At 46.7% G+C, this 15,331-nt stretch overlaps 1 protein-coding gene across 1 annotated transcript; it reads right to left on the bottom strand.

The window, feature by feature from the left end:
• Positions 1-9,025: 9,025 nt before the first annotated feature.
• Positions 9,026-14,218, bottom strand: SLC35D3 (solute carrier family 35 member D3). The gene is made up of 2 exons (XM_061378149.1): positions 13,727-14,218; positions 9,026-12,560 (listed from the first exon to the last, which is right to left on the bottom strand). Exons 1-2 carry the CDS (start codon positions 14,160-14,162, stop codon positions 11,734-11,736), a joined length of 1,263 nt encoding a protein of 420 aa, XP_061234133.1. The 5' UTR covers positions 14,163-14,218; the 3' UTR covers positions 9,026-11,733.
• Positions 14,219-15,331: the final 1,113 nt, after the last annotated feature.

A 15,331-nucleotide genomic window follows, 5' to 3' on the forward strand; every position in this document is an offset into this window, starting at 1 on the left:
CAGCCCAATTCCAGTTAAGTGTTTTACAAACATGGTAGATGGGAATAGTAACACAGAGGTTTTGATGAGTATCTATTGACACAGCTCCATGTCATGCTTGTAACCCGGGGATAGTCTAGTAGCAGCCTGAGGGGGTTGGAGTAGGTACATCATTCACTTACAGGGTATTCTCTTAGGAATATGGTGTAAGTGGGGACTCCCTTTCTTAATTATAAATATTATATGTCTGTGATTACAGTGGTGTAAGTGCTGAGGAGGTGGGGGATTCCAGCAGGGCATGCGCCCAAAAGCAGTCAGTGCTGGAGAACTTTGTTACCAGAACTCAATGGCTTTTGCAAGGATATTTCAATCATGCTGAGTCAGTATTTTGGCACAGCAGAGGATAAAAACCGAGGCAGAGATTGCATCAAAGAAATTAACAGCAGGTAGGCACAGTTGTTGAAATAAGGATCAGGGCCAGAAGGGAGTAAGTAAATTGCTGAAGGACAGGTTTTATAAGACCTTGGAAGGTGGAGACTATCTTGAGGAAACTTCCAGGTTTTCTTCCTAGAGAAGGTGTTAGAGTAAACACACAAATGCCCATACTGGGTCAAACCAGTGGTCCACCTTCCCTGGTATCCCATCCTCAGTGATAAGCCAGTGCCTGAGACAAGAACACAGGAGGCTGTGCATGGTATATCCTCTGAATTCTCCCCCAGATTCAACTTGAACTATGTGTGGTTTTCTATACATCTGTGGACTTCTCTTCCATGCACCCATGTTGTAAAGCTACCACTACATCCTTTGGCAACAAGTGCCACCAGTCTAATGCCTCCTCTATGAATGGCATTTCTATTTGTTTTGAATCCAGAGCTACAGCACAGTCCTCACATTTTAACAGCTAATTCTACTTGAAAAAAGCCACAATGAAAATAACAGTTACCCCTGAGGGCAACGGGACCCAATGAAAACTAGGGCCAGATGTGGACAAGGCCAGTCTGCCCTTGATGGCACTGAATAGTCACATAACATGGACACAATCACTCTGCACTACTTGCAGTGTAGACATGACCAGAAGGGCCAACAGTGTGAGATGGGCCCAAGATGTGACAGTATGAAATGCAGCACAACAATAAAGAGTACAAGAATGTAACTTTCTGCTAAATTAAAGATTAACCATTTCAGATATTCAAGTAACAGTCATTTAATTAATTCCGATTAATGCCAATGTAAATGGGATTATATAACTCTGCCTTCAGTCTGTTAGCTTTCCCACGTCCTACTCTTCCCTTTGAAGATACCAAACCACCACGTCAGAATTAATTCAACCAGTAAACAATTCTATACCACTGGACTTTCTTAGAGGGGATCAGAGAAGTGGAAAAGAAGCCCTTAAAGGCAGTCCATGGATTGCATTACTTAGTGGTTTTAGCCCATTGCTGTTTCAGACAGATTTAGCAGCTACATGGACCCAGAGGACCAATTGAGTAACCAAAGCAAATGCTAGTGTATGAACCCATGATGAGCTTGATCTGCTGAGCTTGCTGGTTGCTAATGCAGAACAGCTTTACTGATCTGAAATCTAATGGGAATCATAGATTTCTGTCATTTCTGTAATCACAAACATTTCTAGAGTTGCAGAAATGTGATCATTATCTTCCTCCTGCCAACTCAAGACAGATCCTGTCTGCATCCTTTTAGCCATGTGTGGTTTATTTTTTGCTGATTACCATAAGGTGGGAAATTCAAAGTTGCTTGCAGCTCAGGGTCTAATGCTCACATTGCTTCTATCAGTGTCTAACACTGTTCAGGAATTCACAGGATATATCTAGCACAGTACAGATACATCAGGATGCCTAGGCATAGCTGCCATACAAATAGGGAAGCTAATTTTAGTGCATAAGCAATCACTCATTTTGGTAACTATTTAATAACAAAATGTACAGTTTTTCTATGTTTTCAGTCCCCCAGCACCACACACTGTTTATTCAGCACATGCTACAAGGAAGCCTGCTACTGAGGTAGGAAGTCTGTCAGTGGGTAGTTGGAAGGAGGACAAGGACAGTTATCTCAAGTGGATCTGCCATTGATGGAGGAAGTTTTTAGCCCCCACTGAGTTCATCCACTCCCCATTTCCTACATCAGGCATTCCTACCCATGAATTTTGCCAAGTAGCAGATCCACAACTTGCAGACTGCATTTGGACTCAAGAAGCAGGTATCTCCCTCCCAGCATAGTGTTTGTGGTTGGACAAAAGTAATATGGTGAAAACCTTAATTAATGACAAAATGACAGCAAACTGTGCAGCACCAAGATAAAAATAATTAGTAGAAGCTCTTCATTCAACATCCCTAAATGCAGGTAGACAACGGTTCCCATAGGAAACTGCTCCATAACATGGGAAACAGTAACAAGGCAGAAACCCTCAGCAACCCTTGTGGCAAGTATACCAAATCACATTCCCTCACAGCCTTTTTACACTCCTCTGTGCTGCCACAGCAGAGAACTCTGCAGCTTTATGTCTATAGTTTCCTGACCACGAGAGATGCTTACAGCCCATGAGGGACCTATTTGTCCTGAACCAACTTCTTCCCAATCAATTTAATTTGCATTATGGGACTGTGCCAGTGTAGCAGTAGAGAACAGGCTCTTCACTTCTTTTGAAGCACATCGATTTCACCAAATCTACAGAATTAAGTCACAGTAAAAATCAGTAGGTGAAATCCCCAAATACTCATGCCTCCTCTCGCAAAAGCAAGTGACAATACAATTACAGAGAGAGTGCAGTTTTGCTTACAGCAGTGAAAGGCCTGGCTGTAGTCCAAGTCTAATGGGCTTTATTTAAACGTGCACACCAACCCTGGAACACAGCAACTCCTGTCGCAGCAGATGTAACAAAAATGCCAGCTCTGGTGAATGATCAGACCATAAGTGAATAGAACAGTTCACTCAAACCCTCACCAGTCTTTAAGCAGAAACAGAGATGACTAAATTAGTTTGAAGGCTGTGGTCAAAAGAGAAAAATCAACACTTCTGCCTTGCTTTCTTTCTTTCCTGCCAACACTGCAGTGTGGATGCCAGTTTAGGCATTGTTACAAACTATGTGGGTGTGGACAGATTTGCCCCTGAAAGAAAGAGGGCAGCAAACAAGACCATCGACCTGAAATGGTTGTGGAGTTCTAACTTTCAGATACACAAAGGCACTCTCGGACAGAAAGAGGCAGCAGAGTATTTATTTCCAGCCTCCCAGCTGCCTGTGTGCCATGGATGGCGCCTGCTCCAGCCAGCTCTAGGCACCTAGAAGTTCTGTGGTGTACTGGGATGCTGATGGCTGCTCCTGCTGAAGCACGTCATGGTCTCCTTGCACCTATATGTGGATCAGACACTGATGCTGGATTTAAAATAATCTAAATTATCTGTGTCCATCTTGTCAGTACTCAAATGTTTATTCATTATTCTGACTGAAAAATGCAGAGCAACAGCACTGTAAATCTTTGGAAACGTGTCTGTGAGACCGTTTGTTTTGCTTCTCTTGGCTTTTCTTCTTTCTTTATAGCTTATAATACTATTATATTATTACTTCAGTTTAGCATTTTAGTTAAAATGAGAGCAGTTTTCTGTGTGAATCTGCAAAATTGATCTTGTGTGCCTCTATTGGCAGCCACCCACAGTAAGACTTCCTGCACCCTAATGCTGGAAATGCACTTACCTAAATTAGATATCCCATCACAGCAGAGTGCACTGGTAGCAGGGGCATATCAGCACTGCCTGTGCCCTGGGAATCAGCTGGCTACTCCTCATCTTGCAGGAGATCGAATTTATGGCATTTTTCATTCTGAGGCTTAACTGCAAAGATGCCAGATTTGTGTGTCAGATCAAGAATTATGCTAAATCCCTGATGTTCTAAAACGGGTTTAAGGGTTTGCTGTAGCAAAGCCTCTTTACAGAGCTCATTCTTTATTATAGTCCTCACCTTTACATCTTCGTTTTCTCAGCCACTTTGAATGCAATGAAAATAAGGAAGCTGCCAACCTAATCCATACCATACACGGAATTATTTTGCAAGCTCAGCAGTGCTGCATTGCCTGCAGAAACTTGTTTCTTAAATAAATCTTTTCTCCTAAAAGAACTAATAGTGGATTTGCATTCTTCCTTTCAAAAACATAAAGGGAGCTGTGACCGGGGAAAAAAAAAAGTAATAAAGGAACCATTTATGCTCTGGTAACAGCCTGCTTGATTGTACAGGTTAAAATGTTTCCCATTCCCTTCCCTCACTGCAATGCCACCGAATGTCTGAGCTGACCTGTTACCCTGTGGAGGGAGGGAGTGAGCAAGCTGCAGTATGCTAGCTCCCTCTGAGGTGCTCTCTGAGAGGGGCAAACCCATGACCCCACAGAAGAACACTTAACCCGTGCAGCATTAGTGGCAAGAGATGCTCTCCAAAGCCTCTGCAGTTACGGCTGTGCTTGTTCAAAGGTGCTGGCACAGCCCTAGTTGCTGGTGGCCCTTCTCTAGTGGCCCGGCTGTGCTACATAACCCAATGGCACATCTGGAACAGCAAAAACTCCCTTCTACATCAGGTGCTTTTGCCATTGGCTGTCCTGCCACAGCAGTGTGAGGTTTGGAGTGGAGGGGGTGGTTTTTTGACTTTGCATAGCTAGAACTGTGAGCATCAGCTCCTCAAACAGACTTCCATTAGGTGAGATAAAGAAGTAACCCCACACAGGTACTTCTAAGCCTCTCCTGGGGTTGGGGAGGTGAAACACCAGCAACTACTGAGCCCTTAATGTAGAAAAAATGTTTTCATTTAGGTTGGTGTCCTACTGAATGAAGGCTCTGTTGAGGCACAAAATAAAAATACACTTAAATATTTTGGTACAAGGGCAAGGACTGCTGAATGAGAGCATCTGTGATGGCAACTGGGAAGGTGTTGCAGCAGCTTCTCTGTATTGCCATCTAGGAACCTGTGTTCACACAGCAGCCTGAGCCTTCAAAGCTTGCCAGTTTATGCACCAGCACATTATACAGTCACCAAGAGGAGCCCCACCATGAAATAATCTCTGGATTCAACCCATGCTTTAAATGCAGGGATGCAGTGAAGCCTCCTTGGCTCTGAAGGCTTCACTGGCTCTGCTTGGTCATGATGAGTATAAATCAGTATAAATCTGTAATGAAGCTCAGTGACAGAACAGCATGTCCTTGTTTTCATCCAGGAGAACAGGATCTGATGCTTTTTGCCTGCTAGCTGCTGCTTTAATTTCCCAGAAGAGGATTCACAGGGTGAGTGCCAGGCCCAGGACTGCACTGTGCCCTCCCTAACCAGCCACAGGGGGACAGGCAGAGGTGAAGCTTGCAGAAAGAGAATAAAAAAAGAATGGTGCTAAATCAGCACCAAAGCTCAGTCAAGACTAAAATTTGCAGGTTTTAAGGGAAGGCATTGCAGAAGATAAAACTGGGAAAAGTCTAAAGTGTAGATAGCAAATAACCCAAAAGACTGCTCTTTGGTAGCTAGCTATGGCTTAGCATCTTTCCTGAGCTGTAGCACTGAATACTTGGAGAAGCTGAGTCTATGAAAGGCCCTTTTGAGTATGCAAATGTACTTAATCACTGTTAAGTAAATCCTCCAAATGGAAAAAGAAATTGCCTTGGTTGTGTTGGATGACAGACTTGGATGCAGCATGATTATCTCTGCTTTGATCAAGGAACATTCAAGTGGTTTTGAAGAGTTCAGCACCCAGAAGGCAGCACAGGTATTACAGATCATTCTGCTCATGCTTATCTGTTATTAATTAAAAACCAAAAAACCTCAAAACCAAATAAAACATTTGAGCAATTTTGAAAGTCCAACCCTGCCTCAGGAATCCCTGAAATGTGCTGCTGACTTCACAGTGATGTTCTCTGGAGGAGACCTCTCCACATAGACCTACACCCCAACTTCCCAAAGTTAAGCAAGTTCTTCCACAATGCCAGGTGAAGGCATCCCAGTCTGTTTTGGTTTAGAAAATATCGTAAATCCCAGGACAGCAATTGTGTGACCATGCCCTGTCAGCTGTGGTGTGCTGCGTATGCATCAACTTTCTGGTGTTCAGCAAATACGCAGAACCAGGGACCTTTCAACCACTATGCTTGAGGAAATGCTTTTTTTCCCTGTAAAATTGCAATGAGGATACATTTAGTTGCTTTCCATATGTTTGTAATAACAAAAATTGTTGTAACTTTTCTGTGCCACTGAATGTTCACCCATTCAAGAAGGTAAATTGACAGAGGGAAACTCTTTCCCTTTCAGATCCCAGGTAGGCTACTGGTCTGATAATCTAAAGGCAAATCCATATTTTAACTTTTAACCAAGCATACATGGTTTGGAATTGGACGGACCATAAGGACAGATTTACAGAGATACTCTGAAAATCAAAAATTCACTTAAAGAGCTAGGATAATTCATTACACAAGGAGTTAATGGTGATACACACAGCACCCTGTAGCTGGTTTGATTTATTGATAATACTCAATATTTACAGCAGCCAGCAAACCTGACTGGTTTATTGTCAAATGACCAGTTCCAGCTCATTATCCTCTCTCATTTGACCTCCATGTCAGGTAAGAAACAGTCTGTGACCTTAGCAATTATTACTCTTTTTCAGAGAAATCCTGAACTCTATTAAAAATTGTCAAAATCCGTCTTGGTTTGTCAGAAAAGAAATCAATAGGACCTAATTTTAAAAAATGGTAGGTATAATTTTGAGAGAACTGACATTGCTTTTATTTAATAAAGGAAAAACTTAACAACAAAATTAATGTACACAGAGCAGAACTTCTTACATCTGTCCAGGAAGAAAAAAATCACAGGACCACAAAGAGCACATCTACCCATCTTCCCCCAAGCCAGATCATTCACTCTGCTTCTCTCCTTCATGTGTTTTGCTTTTCTGGTCCCCAGATACAAGTGCATTCACTGCAGATTCACTGCATTGTTTGGCTCTGGGTTTCTGATGCTGTCACTGCTTCTTTCCATGTAAGAACATTTTGGTTTTCTGCAAACTATCACATTTTCCCCATCCATTCTAATTTTTAACTCTCATATTTTCTCCATCCATCCATCCCTCTAAGCACTGTTTTCATGTTCTCTGCCCAGGCTTCCATTTCAGGCACAGTCTGCTGTTAAACAGTGTGTAGCATTAAAATGTGACTGGCTTTGTTAATCTCCACCTACAATAAAAATTAACCTGGCTCAATATCAATGACATCCACCCCTTTTCAGGTTTGTAGCTGTATTACTCAAAATGCTCTTACTGTGAAAAAACATCCTTCTGGTTTTACATATAATAAATATCCACAGCGGTGTGCATGAGCAGGAGATTTCGGCACTGCCTGGCTGGCAGAGGGATAGCCCTTGCTCCTGCGTCGATCCTGCTCACAGCCCAGCTCCGCAGGATCCTGGTACGACGCCCTGGCCCAGCTCCTGGTATGCAGTCACAGCTAAGTTATAAAGGGAGTTCAGAAGCAGGGAGCTGGCGTGCAGAAACATGCACAAAGGTAGCAAGAAGCAATCCGGGCATACAAGATACTGCTGGTCCGTTCCCCCCCTGCCCTTCTACACTGGCAGAAGTCTTCAGGCTGGACACTGGAAACATGAATTGGGAAATACAGTAGGAATAAGGGAAGAGAAATAAGGGTATGTGCACGCTCAGCAATTCCCGACAGGAGCAAGGTTGAAGTGAAAAGCTTCCGATGAGCTCCAAGCCACTGAAGCATGAATAATGTGGCTAATTGAGAGGCAGCATTGATTGCCTGCACGGCACTTAGAGGCTTCAGGTTAAAAAAACACAGAAGAAACTTCAAACGAGTATGTGTAATCATACGGGATGCAGGCACAGAGGGCAAGGAGACAGGAATCTGTGGTGTTAAAGCTTAATCGTGACAAGCAGCAAAACGTTCGGTTGTTAATTTAGAGACCAGAGCTGAAGGGCTTGCACCTTTCTGCCTGATCAAGCCTTTGCCTGCAGCAAACACACACAATCAAATTACAGGAGGCTGTTAAGCACTGGAAATAAACCACCACCAGGCACACACGGCGCTGTGGAGTGTTGCTTAATAAACTGTAAAATTTCTTTCCCTCTCACCTGTTTTGTGGCAGGTTGCTTTTCATTTTCCTCCTGGAAGTGATGGTAAATGCAGGACCATTGTCAGTGATTTGCATAATTTTTTAACTTATCCTTAGAAATTTTAACTATCCCTGCCTCCAAATAATCTCACCTCTCTTTTATTTATTTGAAAAAAATAATGTATTTTAGAAAAGACAGCCATTCTGGCTTTCATTTCCCTGTTGCATGTGTATTTGTGTGCATGTGTATATAGTAGTGCTACACCAGGTGTCACTCGATGCTGCGTTGACACGGAAATTAATGTTTATTCTCCAAGCAGTCATTGTGCATCAGGTTCATTCTTTATCCTGGAACAAGGACAGTTGTTTTCTCTAAAGTGTCCTGCAGGCACATTTGTGTGGAACAATAAGATGAATTCTGCAATCATCACCAGCCCCAGTGTCTGGCACAACCCAGTTTGAGCCACAGGCACATAATCATAATAATGAATAATTGCTTTCATCAGAAGCAAACAGGTAAAACTTAAAGCTCAAGTTATCTCCTGGTTGCCCATGTGACATAGCTGGTAATAAAAATACTTAATATTGTAAAGCTAAATCAATTTTAAGTTCTTTAATAATAAAATGATTTTATAATGTATCTATTACTAGTGGCATCTTCTTATTTTTATTTATTCTAAAGTTACAGCAGTTACACTAGTGGCACTAAATCATCTTATATATGTAACCAAAGAAATCACTGCTGAGAACCACAGAAACTTCCAAGAGGCACAGAGGATTTGGCCACTTCAGATTCCTGTGCTCCTTTGCCTGTCCTCAGTCCCTCTGTCCATGATAGCATTTATAGCGTGCAGTCACATGTTGAGAAAACTTGGACGGTATAAAGGCACAAGAATAACTATAAATGAACCAAAAATAAATAGCAACAATAAGAAAACAAGAAGGCTTTTGGAAAGCAGTGCATTTTATTCCCACATTTCATTCTGCAGTCTTCTACTGATGCTATTAAAATACCTCAGCACGAGGCACTGTTTTTATTTTATTGTGCAACAGTCTCTATTACTGAAAAAGTGGATTGCGTTTGCCAAACCCCCTTTTAATTTAGGGAATTTACAGGTATAAACAGAATACAATATAACCACATCTCAACCATACATGCAAATATACAACATCGTAAGAGCAGCTTTTTTAACAGTCAAAAAGGTTTGAATTTCCACAAGTTTCTACTACTACTTCAACAGCAGTAAGTGACAAAACACTGAACTCCCCCAGGAAAAGGTCCTGCAATAAGAATCCAGGGAGAGCTTTCTATAGCACATGACAAACACGGAGTGTACGCTATGGGATCTAAGACTGGCATCCAGATGGTGAAAAGATCCATATTTGCTGTGGAGAGAGAACACTGAGCACAGTGGGGACAGATCAGAAGTGTGGGCTTCTCTTCAGCCGTCTGTATGATTACAAAGGACTTCAATATCATAATGAGTTCAGTGATACATCAACTATAAGTCATAGGCAGAAACTTCTGTAGTCTAGGATGCACCTGAAAAGCTAACAAAACCCCTATTATATTAGCCTATGAACAATAAATACTGCTTTTATTGAAAAAGATGCCATATGGAGCGTGAACAGAAAGTAAACGTACGTTGGCATACAGCCAATATCTCTTAACTCTTAAACATAAGTTATACATAATGCGTGATGTACAGACCTCCATGCCCGGTTCTCCAGTTCAGCTTTTAGCCCGAATTGTCTCCACAGCCCTCTCTTCCAAACTTCATGGGTGATGCCAGATCACCCGATTTCTGTGCTCACTCAAAAAACAAACCAGTGTTTCTGCCTGCACACTTATTGTCAAGAATCTAAAGCTCCCCCAGAGATCAGTTTTGCAAATATCCCCTGCTGGGTAAATTGCTTATTTCGGATTTCTGTGCTGAACACGCTGTGAGGCTCATGCTGCCTGTTTGGCTTGAGAGAGTATTGGGCTAGGGGCTGATTAATTAGGGATGTGGGGATAATTGATTTTCAGTTCACTAGCTTAATAAATAATAATAAAAATAAATAATGTATAATAATAAATAATAATAAAAACCAAACTTGGCTAATTTTTTCAGGAGATGGCAACAACTTATTTCAGCCTCTGGTCAAGATGGCCCGATGGCTGGGGCACCCTTTTGAGATGAGGAAGACTCAGTCAAATCTCTTCTCTGCCTAGTTATGAGCAAAGTTTTGACTGAAGAATCCTCACATACCAAAAGGATATCCCCAAGCTAAGAAATGCTCAAACATCCATTTCCCCAGTCTTTCCTGGTAACCGTATGTGGTACAAAATATTAGCATATGCAGTCGAGGCCTCTCTGGAGCACCTGCTTCCTGCTTCCCACTTCCCTCAGTAGCACTCAAGTGCCCATGGTGCAGGGGCAGCTCTGCTCCATGCAGCCTAAAGGGACAGTCTGAGGAGCAGCTCCCACCAAAGCCATGGATGTCTCGGTGCCAAGCACACCAAGCATCCTGGCCCACAACCCACTCATCTGAGGGATCTTGCTGGAGCATGCTGCCGCTCCTGCCTGTGCTTTCTTTCGCTGGACAGCAGAGTGCAGGGCAGTGAGGGCTGATACACGCAAAGTCATGTCCCAGTATGTGGCCAGGATATAGCAAACTTGCCCTGCAGAAGGTTCCCAGACAGTGTCCATAGCTCTGCTATCAGCCTTTACTTCTGAGAGAGGGAGAGGACGGCCAGGTTCCAGTCCAGGCTCTAATTCAACCGACTTCAGGGTACGAGGAGGGGATAGCAGAAGGCACACATTTCCTCACTAATTTTTTAATAGCCCTCCCAGATCAATATATACCAGCATTTCCAAACTCCTTTATTTGGGTGAAGCTAATATTCCCAATGCTACATGTAGTTAAAGCTCATAGAAAACCATCCTTCTTTTGTTAACCAAAGCTTTTCAAAAGTTCAGATCTGGTTCTGCTTTCATGTACACCACCGCAAGACATAAGTATTTTTACTGAAGACACAAACCACCCAATGCAAACCAGGTCCAAGACCCAGCCTGGCCATGGAATCAAGGAGTTTCAATTCTTCAGTCAAGCGGGTGATTTTACACCAATCTAATTGAAACAGCACAACCTCTAGCTCTGTTGCAATTGTAGACACAGAGGAGCACAAAAAGGTGCAGTTACTAGAAGCTTATATATTGTAGGAATATGTTTATGTAGAGTACCTATAATTGGACAGATACAGACAGGGAAGCACATTGACAGAGCCTCCGAATGGTGTTAAAATTATGAGGCTCCAGACACAAGCTAAGCTACAGACCACTGCTGTGTTACTGACACTGCCAACTAACTCCATGGTACTGATGTTCCTCACAGCCCAGGCTGCTGGGCAAGCACCCTGTGACTTCCCATTACCCAACTCTCTCTGTGTCCGCAGTAGAGGACTTGGCACCTTTAGCTGTGGTGGGTCTAAACTGATGTACTGAAAGCAGCTGAAAGCAAGACAAAGCATGAGCAAATTCTGACCCTTTGCTTTTTGACAATGAGGTAAAGTCATCCTGCATGATTTGGATTTGTCAGCATTGATGTGGAAATGTATGCTCTGCTTTTCCCCCTGTACAGAGGACCATGTCTGTCCTCAAACCCACTTTTTAAGGGTTTGGTAGCTCTTCATTTTCTATCAAATAATCCTTCTTTATATAGTTAGCACCTCTCACCAACCTCCATACTCCAAGATAGGCATCCTTCAGTGAGCTCCTGTTCACTTCTTGTGTGCCGGTGGCGTTTTCCTCAATCACTGTTCCCTTGGCAGGTTTCTCAGTGCTGTCCTCTTCCTCTCCACTCTGGCTGCCCCCTGTGGCTGACCCTTCCACTGCTGCTTCTTCAGCCCCCTTCTCATGGGAAATTGCCTCCATTGCAAACAGTGCTTGGTCTCCCGCCTGGCTTTTCCCCTCCTCTTCTCTGGTTTCTTTCTCCAGGTCCTCGTAGTTGCTCTGCTGTCTGGTCTCAATGTACTTGGCCACGCAGTAAATGACAGACCCCAAGGTGTTGACCACAACACCAGCTATAAATAACTTTGTGGGCTCCACATCATTGAATGCCACCATGCCCACTGTGATGGTTGCTATGCTTTTCACCACCCCTACAAAGCTGGTGGTCACAGCCGAGTTAATGTAAGTGCAGTGAAGGGTGGTAAAGTTCATAGCACAGCTAATCAGGACACAAGCGATAAAGATGCATACCATGGCAGGGTCCTTCCACCCTGGGAAGGACCAGACATTGATGGAATCCATGCTGGCAAAGGAGCAAATGATGAGAAAAGGGGTGGCCGAAACAGCAATGGCGTACTGAGCTGTGAGGGGTCCATATTCACTATCTATACTGGTCTTCTGAATGAGCACCAGGTAGGCAGCGTGTATGAGTACGGCCAGCACTCCTGTCACATAGCCCATAGCATCCCCGGTCAGGTCACCAGCTCCTGTCGGGAGAGTGACAGAAAGAAACAAGCATGGTTTTTGCATGTGAGACAGAAAGAGAGCACAGCTTAGGACTAGGGGATATTTAGGAAATAGGCATCAGCGCACTTGATGTAACTCCTAGCATTTGTCATGCTTTTCCCAAGGCTGTACATACTCACCTCTCAACAGGTACATCTTTTTGTGGTCTTCTTTTTCATGCTGCAAACCTACAGAATGTCTTTAACTCTCCCCCTAAATCCCATTGACAAAATCAGATTGTGCTCTCCCTTTTTTGAAGACACTGTGAGAGATTCACAGCCAAAGCAGCACATGCACACAGCAACCCTGGGCATCCTCTTGCCAGAGTGGGTGCATGTCAGCTCTGGCTGGCCGCGACACATGCCCTCCAGCCCCCTGACCCTCCTGCTCCCCCCAGCAAAGCCAAACTGTGTGCGGTGAGAGCCTCTCTGCTGAGCCCCCTTTCAAGCTACTTTGCAGATCAAACTACTTCCCATATATGTGTGCCCTGTACCCTGGGGCAGCCCCCAATCCAGGAGTGTTGTCAGGCCACACGGAGCCAGCTTTGCCTCCCATCCCACCTACACCTCGGCTGGAAATCAACACTTAGGGGCCCACAGACGACCCATAAGCTTGCACCTGCCCCTGTAAGACTGGACTTACCCCAGTAGGGCTGCAGGTGCCCCCACGGGGTCGCAATTGCCCCCCAGAACATTACACCTACCCCTGTAAGAACATCACATTTCCCCTAAGACCGCAACGCCCTACACGGGGCTGCACCTTCCCTAGCGGGGTTGCAATAAGGTTGCACCGACTCCCATAGGTTTACAACTGACCCTAGAGGACTGCACCGATCCCCATAGGACGCCCCTATAGCCGTAGGGTTGTGCCTGTCACACCTGGGCTGCGTTCCTCGGCTCGCACCGGTCCCCGTAAAGTCGCGCCTGCCACAGGAGGGATGCAACTGCCCTGCAAGGCTGCACACGCCCCGCACCCTCACACCTCTCCCCCGGGCTGCCGCTGCCCGCCCTGTCCCGCCCCGGACTCCAACCGGAGCGGCGACGGACATTGGTGCAGAGCCGGCGCTGCCGTCGGGCGTCCCGCGGAGCGGCCGCACGCCCCGTCCCGCCCCGTCCCGTCCCTTCGGCGCTGCCGCGATCGCACTCACCGGCTAGCGCGGCGCCGCAGGTGGTGATGAGGACAGCGACCAGGACGCCGGGCGAGGGCATGCCGTCGCGGAGCACCAGGGCACCGGTGAGAAGGGTGACGAGGGGCAGGCAGCGCTTGAAGACGACGTACATGGGGAGGCTGAGGCCGCGCAGCGACCAGAGGGTGAGGGTGGACTGCAGCGTGGCCAGGGCGGCCACGGCGGCGAAGGGGCGCGCCAGGCGGGGCCCGAAGGGTGGCAGCGCCGCCAGCCCCCGCCGCCGCAGCGCTTCCAGTCCCAGCGCCGCCGCCGCGCTGCTGAGGCACTGCAGCAGCGTCAGGAAGGCGAAGTGGTAGCGGGCCAGCAGGAACTTCAGCAGGATGTTCAGTGAGCCCGAGCACAGCCCGTGCGCCACCGCCACCGCGACGCCCCGCGCACGGCCCCGCCACCGGCCCATCCTCCCCGCGCACGGCCCCGCCGCCGGGGCCCGCGGCACTGCCGCCCGCCCGGCCACCCGCCGCCGCGGCGGGAGGGGGGGGCCGGGGGACGGGCACGGGCGGAGGCGGGGGGCGGGCGGAGGCAGTACGCGCTCCCGGGAGGGCGGCCACCGCCCCCGACGTGTCCCCCCGCCTCCCCGCTCCTCCTGCCCCCTCTCCGCCGCAGCTCCCCGAGTGCCTCGCCGCTATCCCCACTGCGTCTCCGACGCCGTTTTAGGTGCTCCCCCTCCCAGTGTTCTCCCCCAGTTTCGCCCCGCGGTGTCCCCCGGAGCGCCGCCCCCCCCCCCCCCCGGCTTCTGCAAGCCCTCCCGGAGCCGGCCGGCGGAAGCGCAGCGCAGAGCGGTGATTTCAGCAGAGGGGACACAAACGCATCGCGACAGGGCGCGACCGGCCCGAAAATAACGTGGGAGGCCCTTAGGAATCTCCATGTCTCCCGGAGCGGGGAGCTCAGTGCAGCACCCCTTCCGCCCCCCAACTCGTGCACAAACAGGGCAGCACCGCTTTTCTCTCCCCAAGAACGCACGGCCTCCCAGGTAAAAGTATCTGTCGAGCATACCAGGGGCATCCCTCCCACAGCCCCAGGCTCTTCACTTTGGGGTCCGGCTCGTTCCACGGCTCGCCAGAGAGTCTCTTCGCCGGCGGGGAGCGGCGGAGAGTGGAACCGTTGATGAGGAAGCAGGGAGAACCTGTGTCTAGTAGGGGAGCTTTCCTTGGGAAGTCATTAAAACTTGATCACCACACAGTCTTGGAAAGAGATGTCTTAAAGATGTCTTAAAGTTCAAATAAACTCTCTCTTTCGACTTGCCAGATGAAGGTTTTAACAGGAGACTGCAGCTGATCACCTCAACTCTATGAAAAAGCAGTTTTCTCGAGCAGTCAGTCCTTTGCCGGTCTCCCGCAGTGTCAGGCACCGTAAGGGAATGAAAAACTATACTTTTATTCAGAGGTGGCTTGTATTCTTGAGCCTTTTAACATCATACATGTTAGGTCTCTCTCACCCATCAATAGGAGACAGGAAAATTACTCTCTATTTTAAACAAAAGCAGTCTGCCCCCTCTCCACAGGAAAGGTGTTAGAACCAGCTTGGGGTGGGGGGGAAACGGCACAGTTGATAACAGCCGCTTGGTTT

This window comes from Neopsephotus bourkii, unplaced genomic scaffold, assembly GCF_033783945.1.
Source record: "Neopsephotus bourkii isolate Nb327-2 ecotype Australia unplaced genomic scaffold, CSIRO-AGI_Nbou_v1 NB_1765, whole genome shotgun sequence".
Lineage (NCBI taxonomy): Eukaryota > Metazoa > Chordata > Aves > Psittaciformes > Psittacidae > Neopsephotus > Neopsephotus bourkii.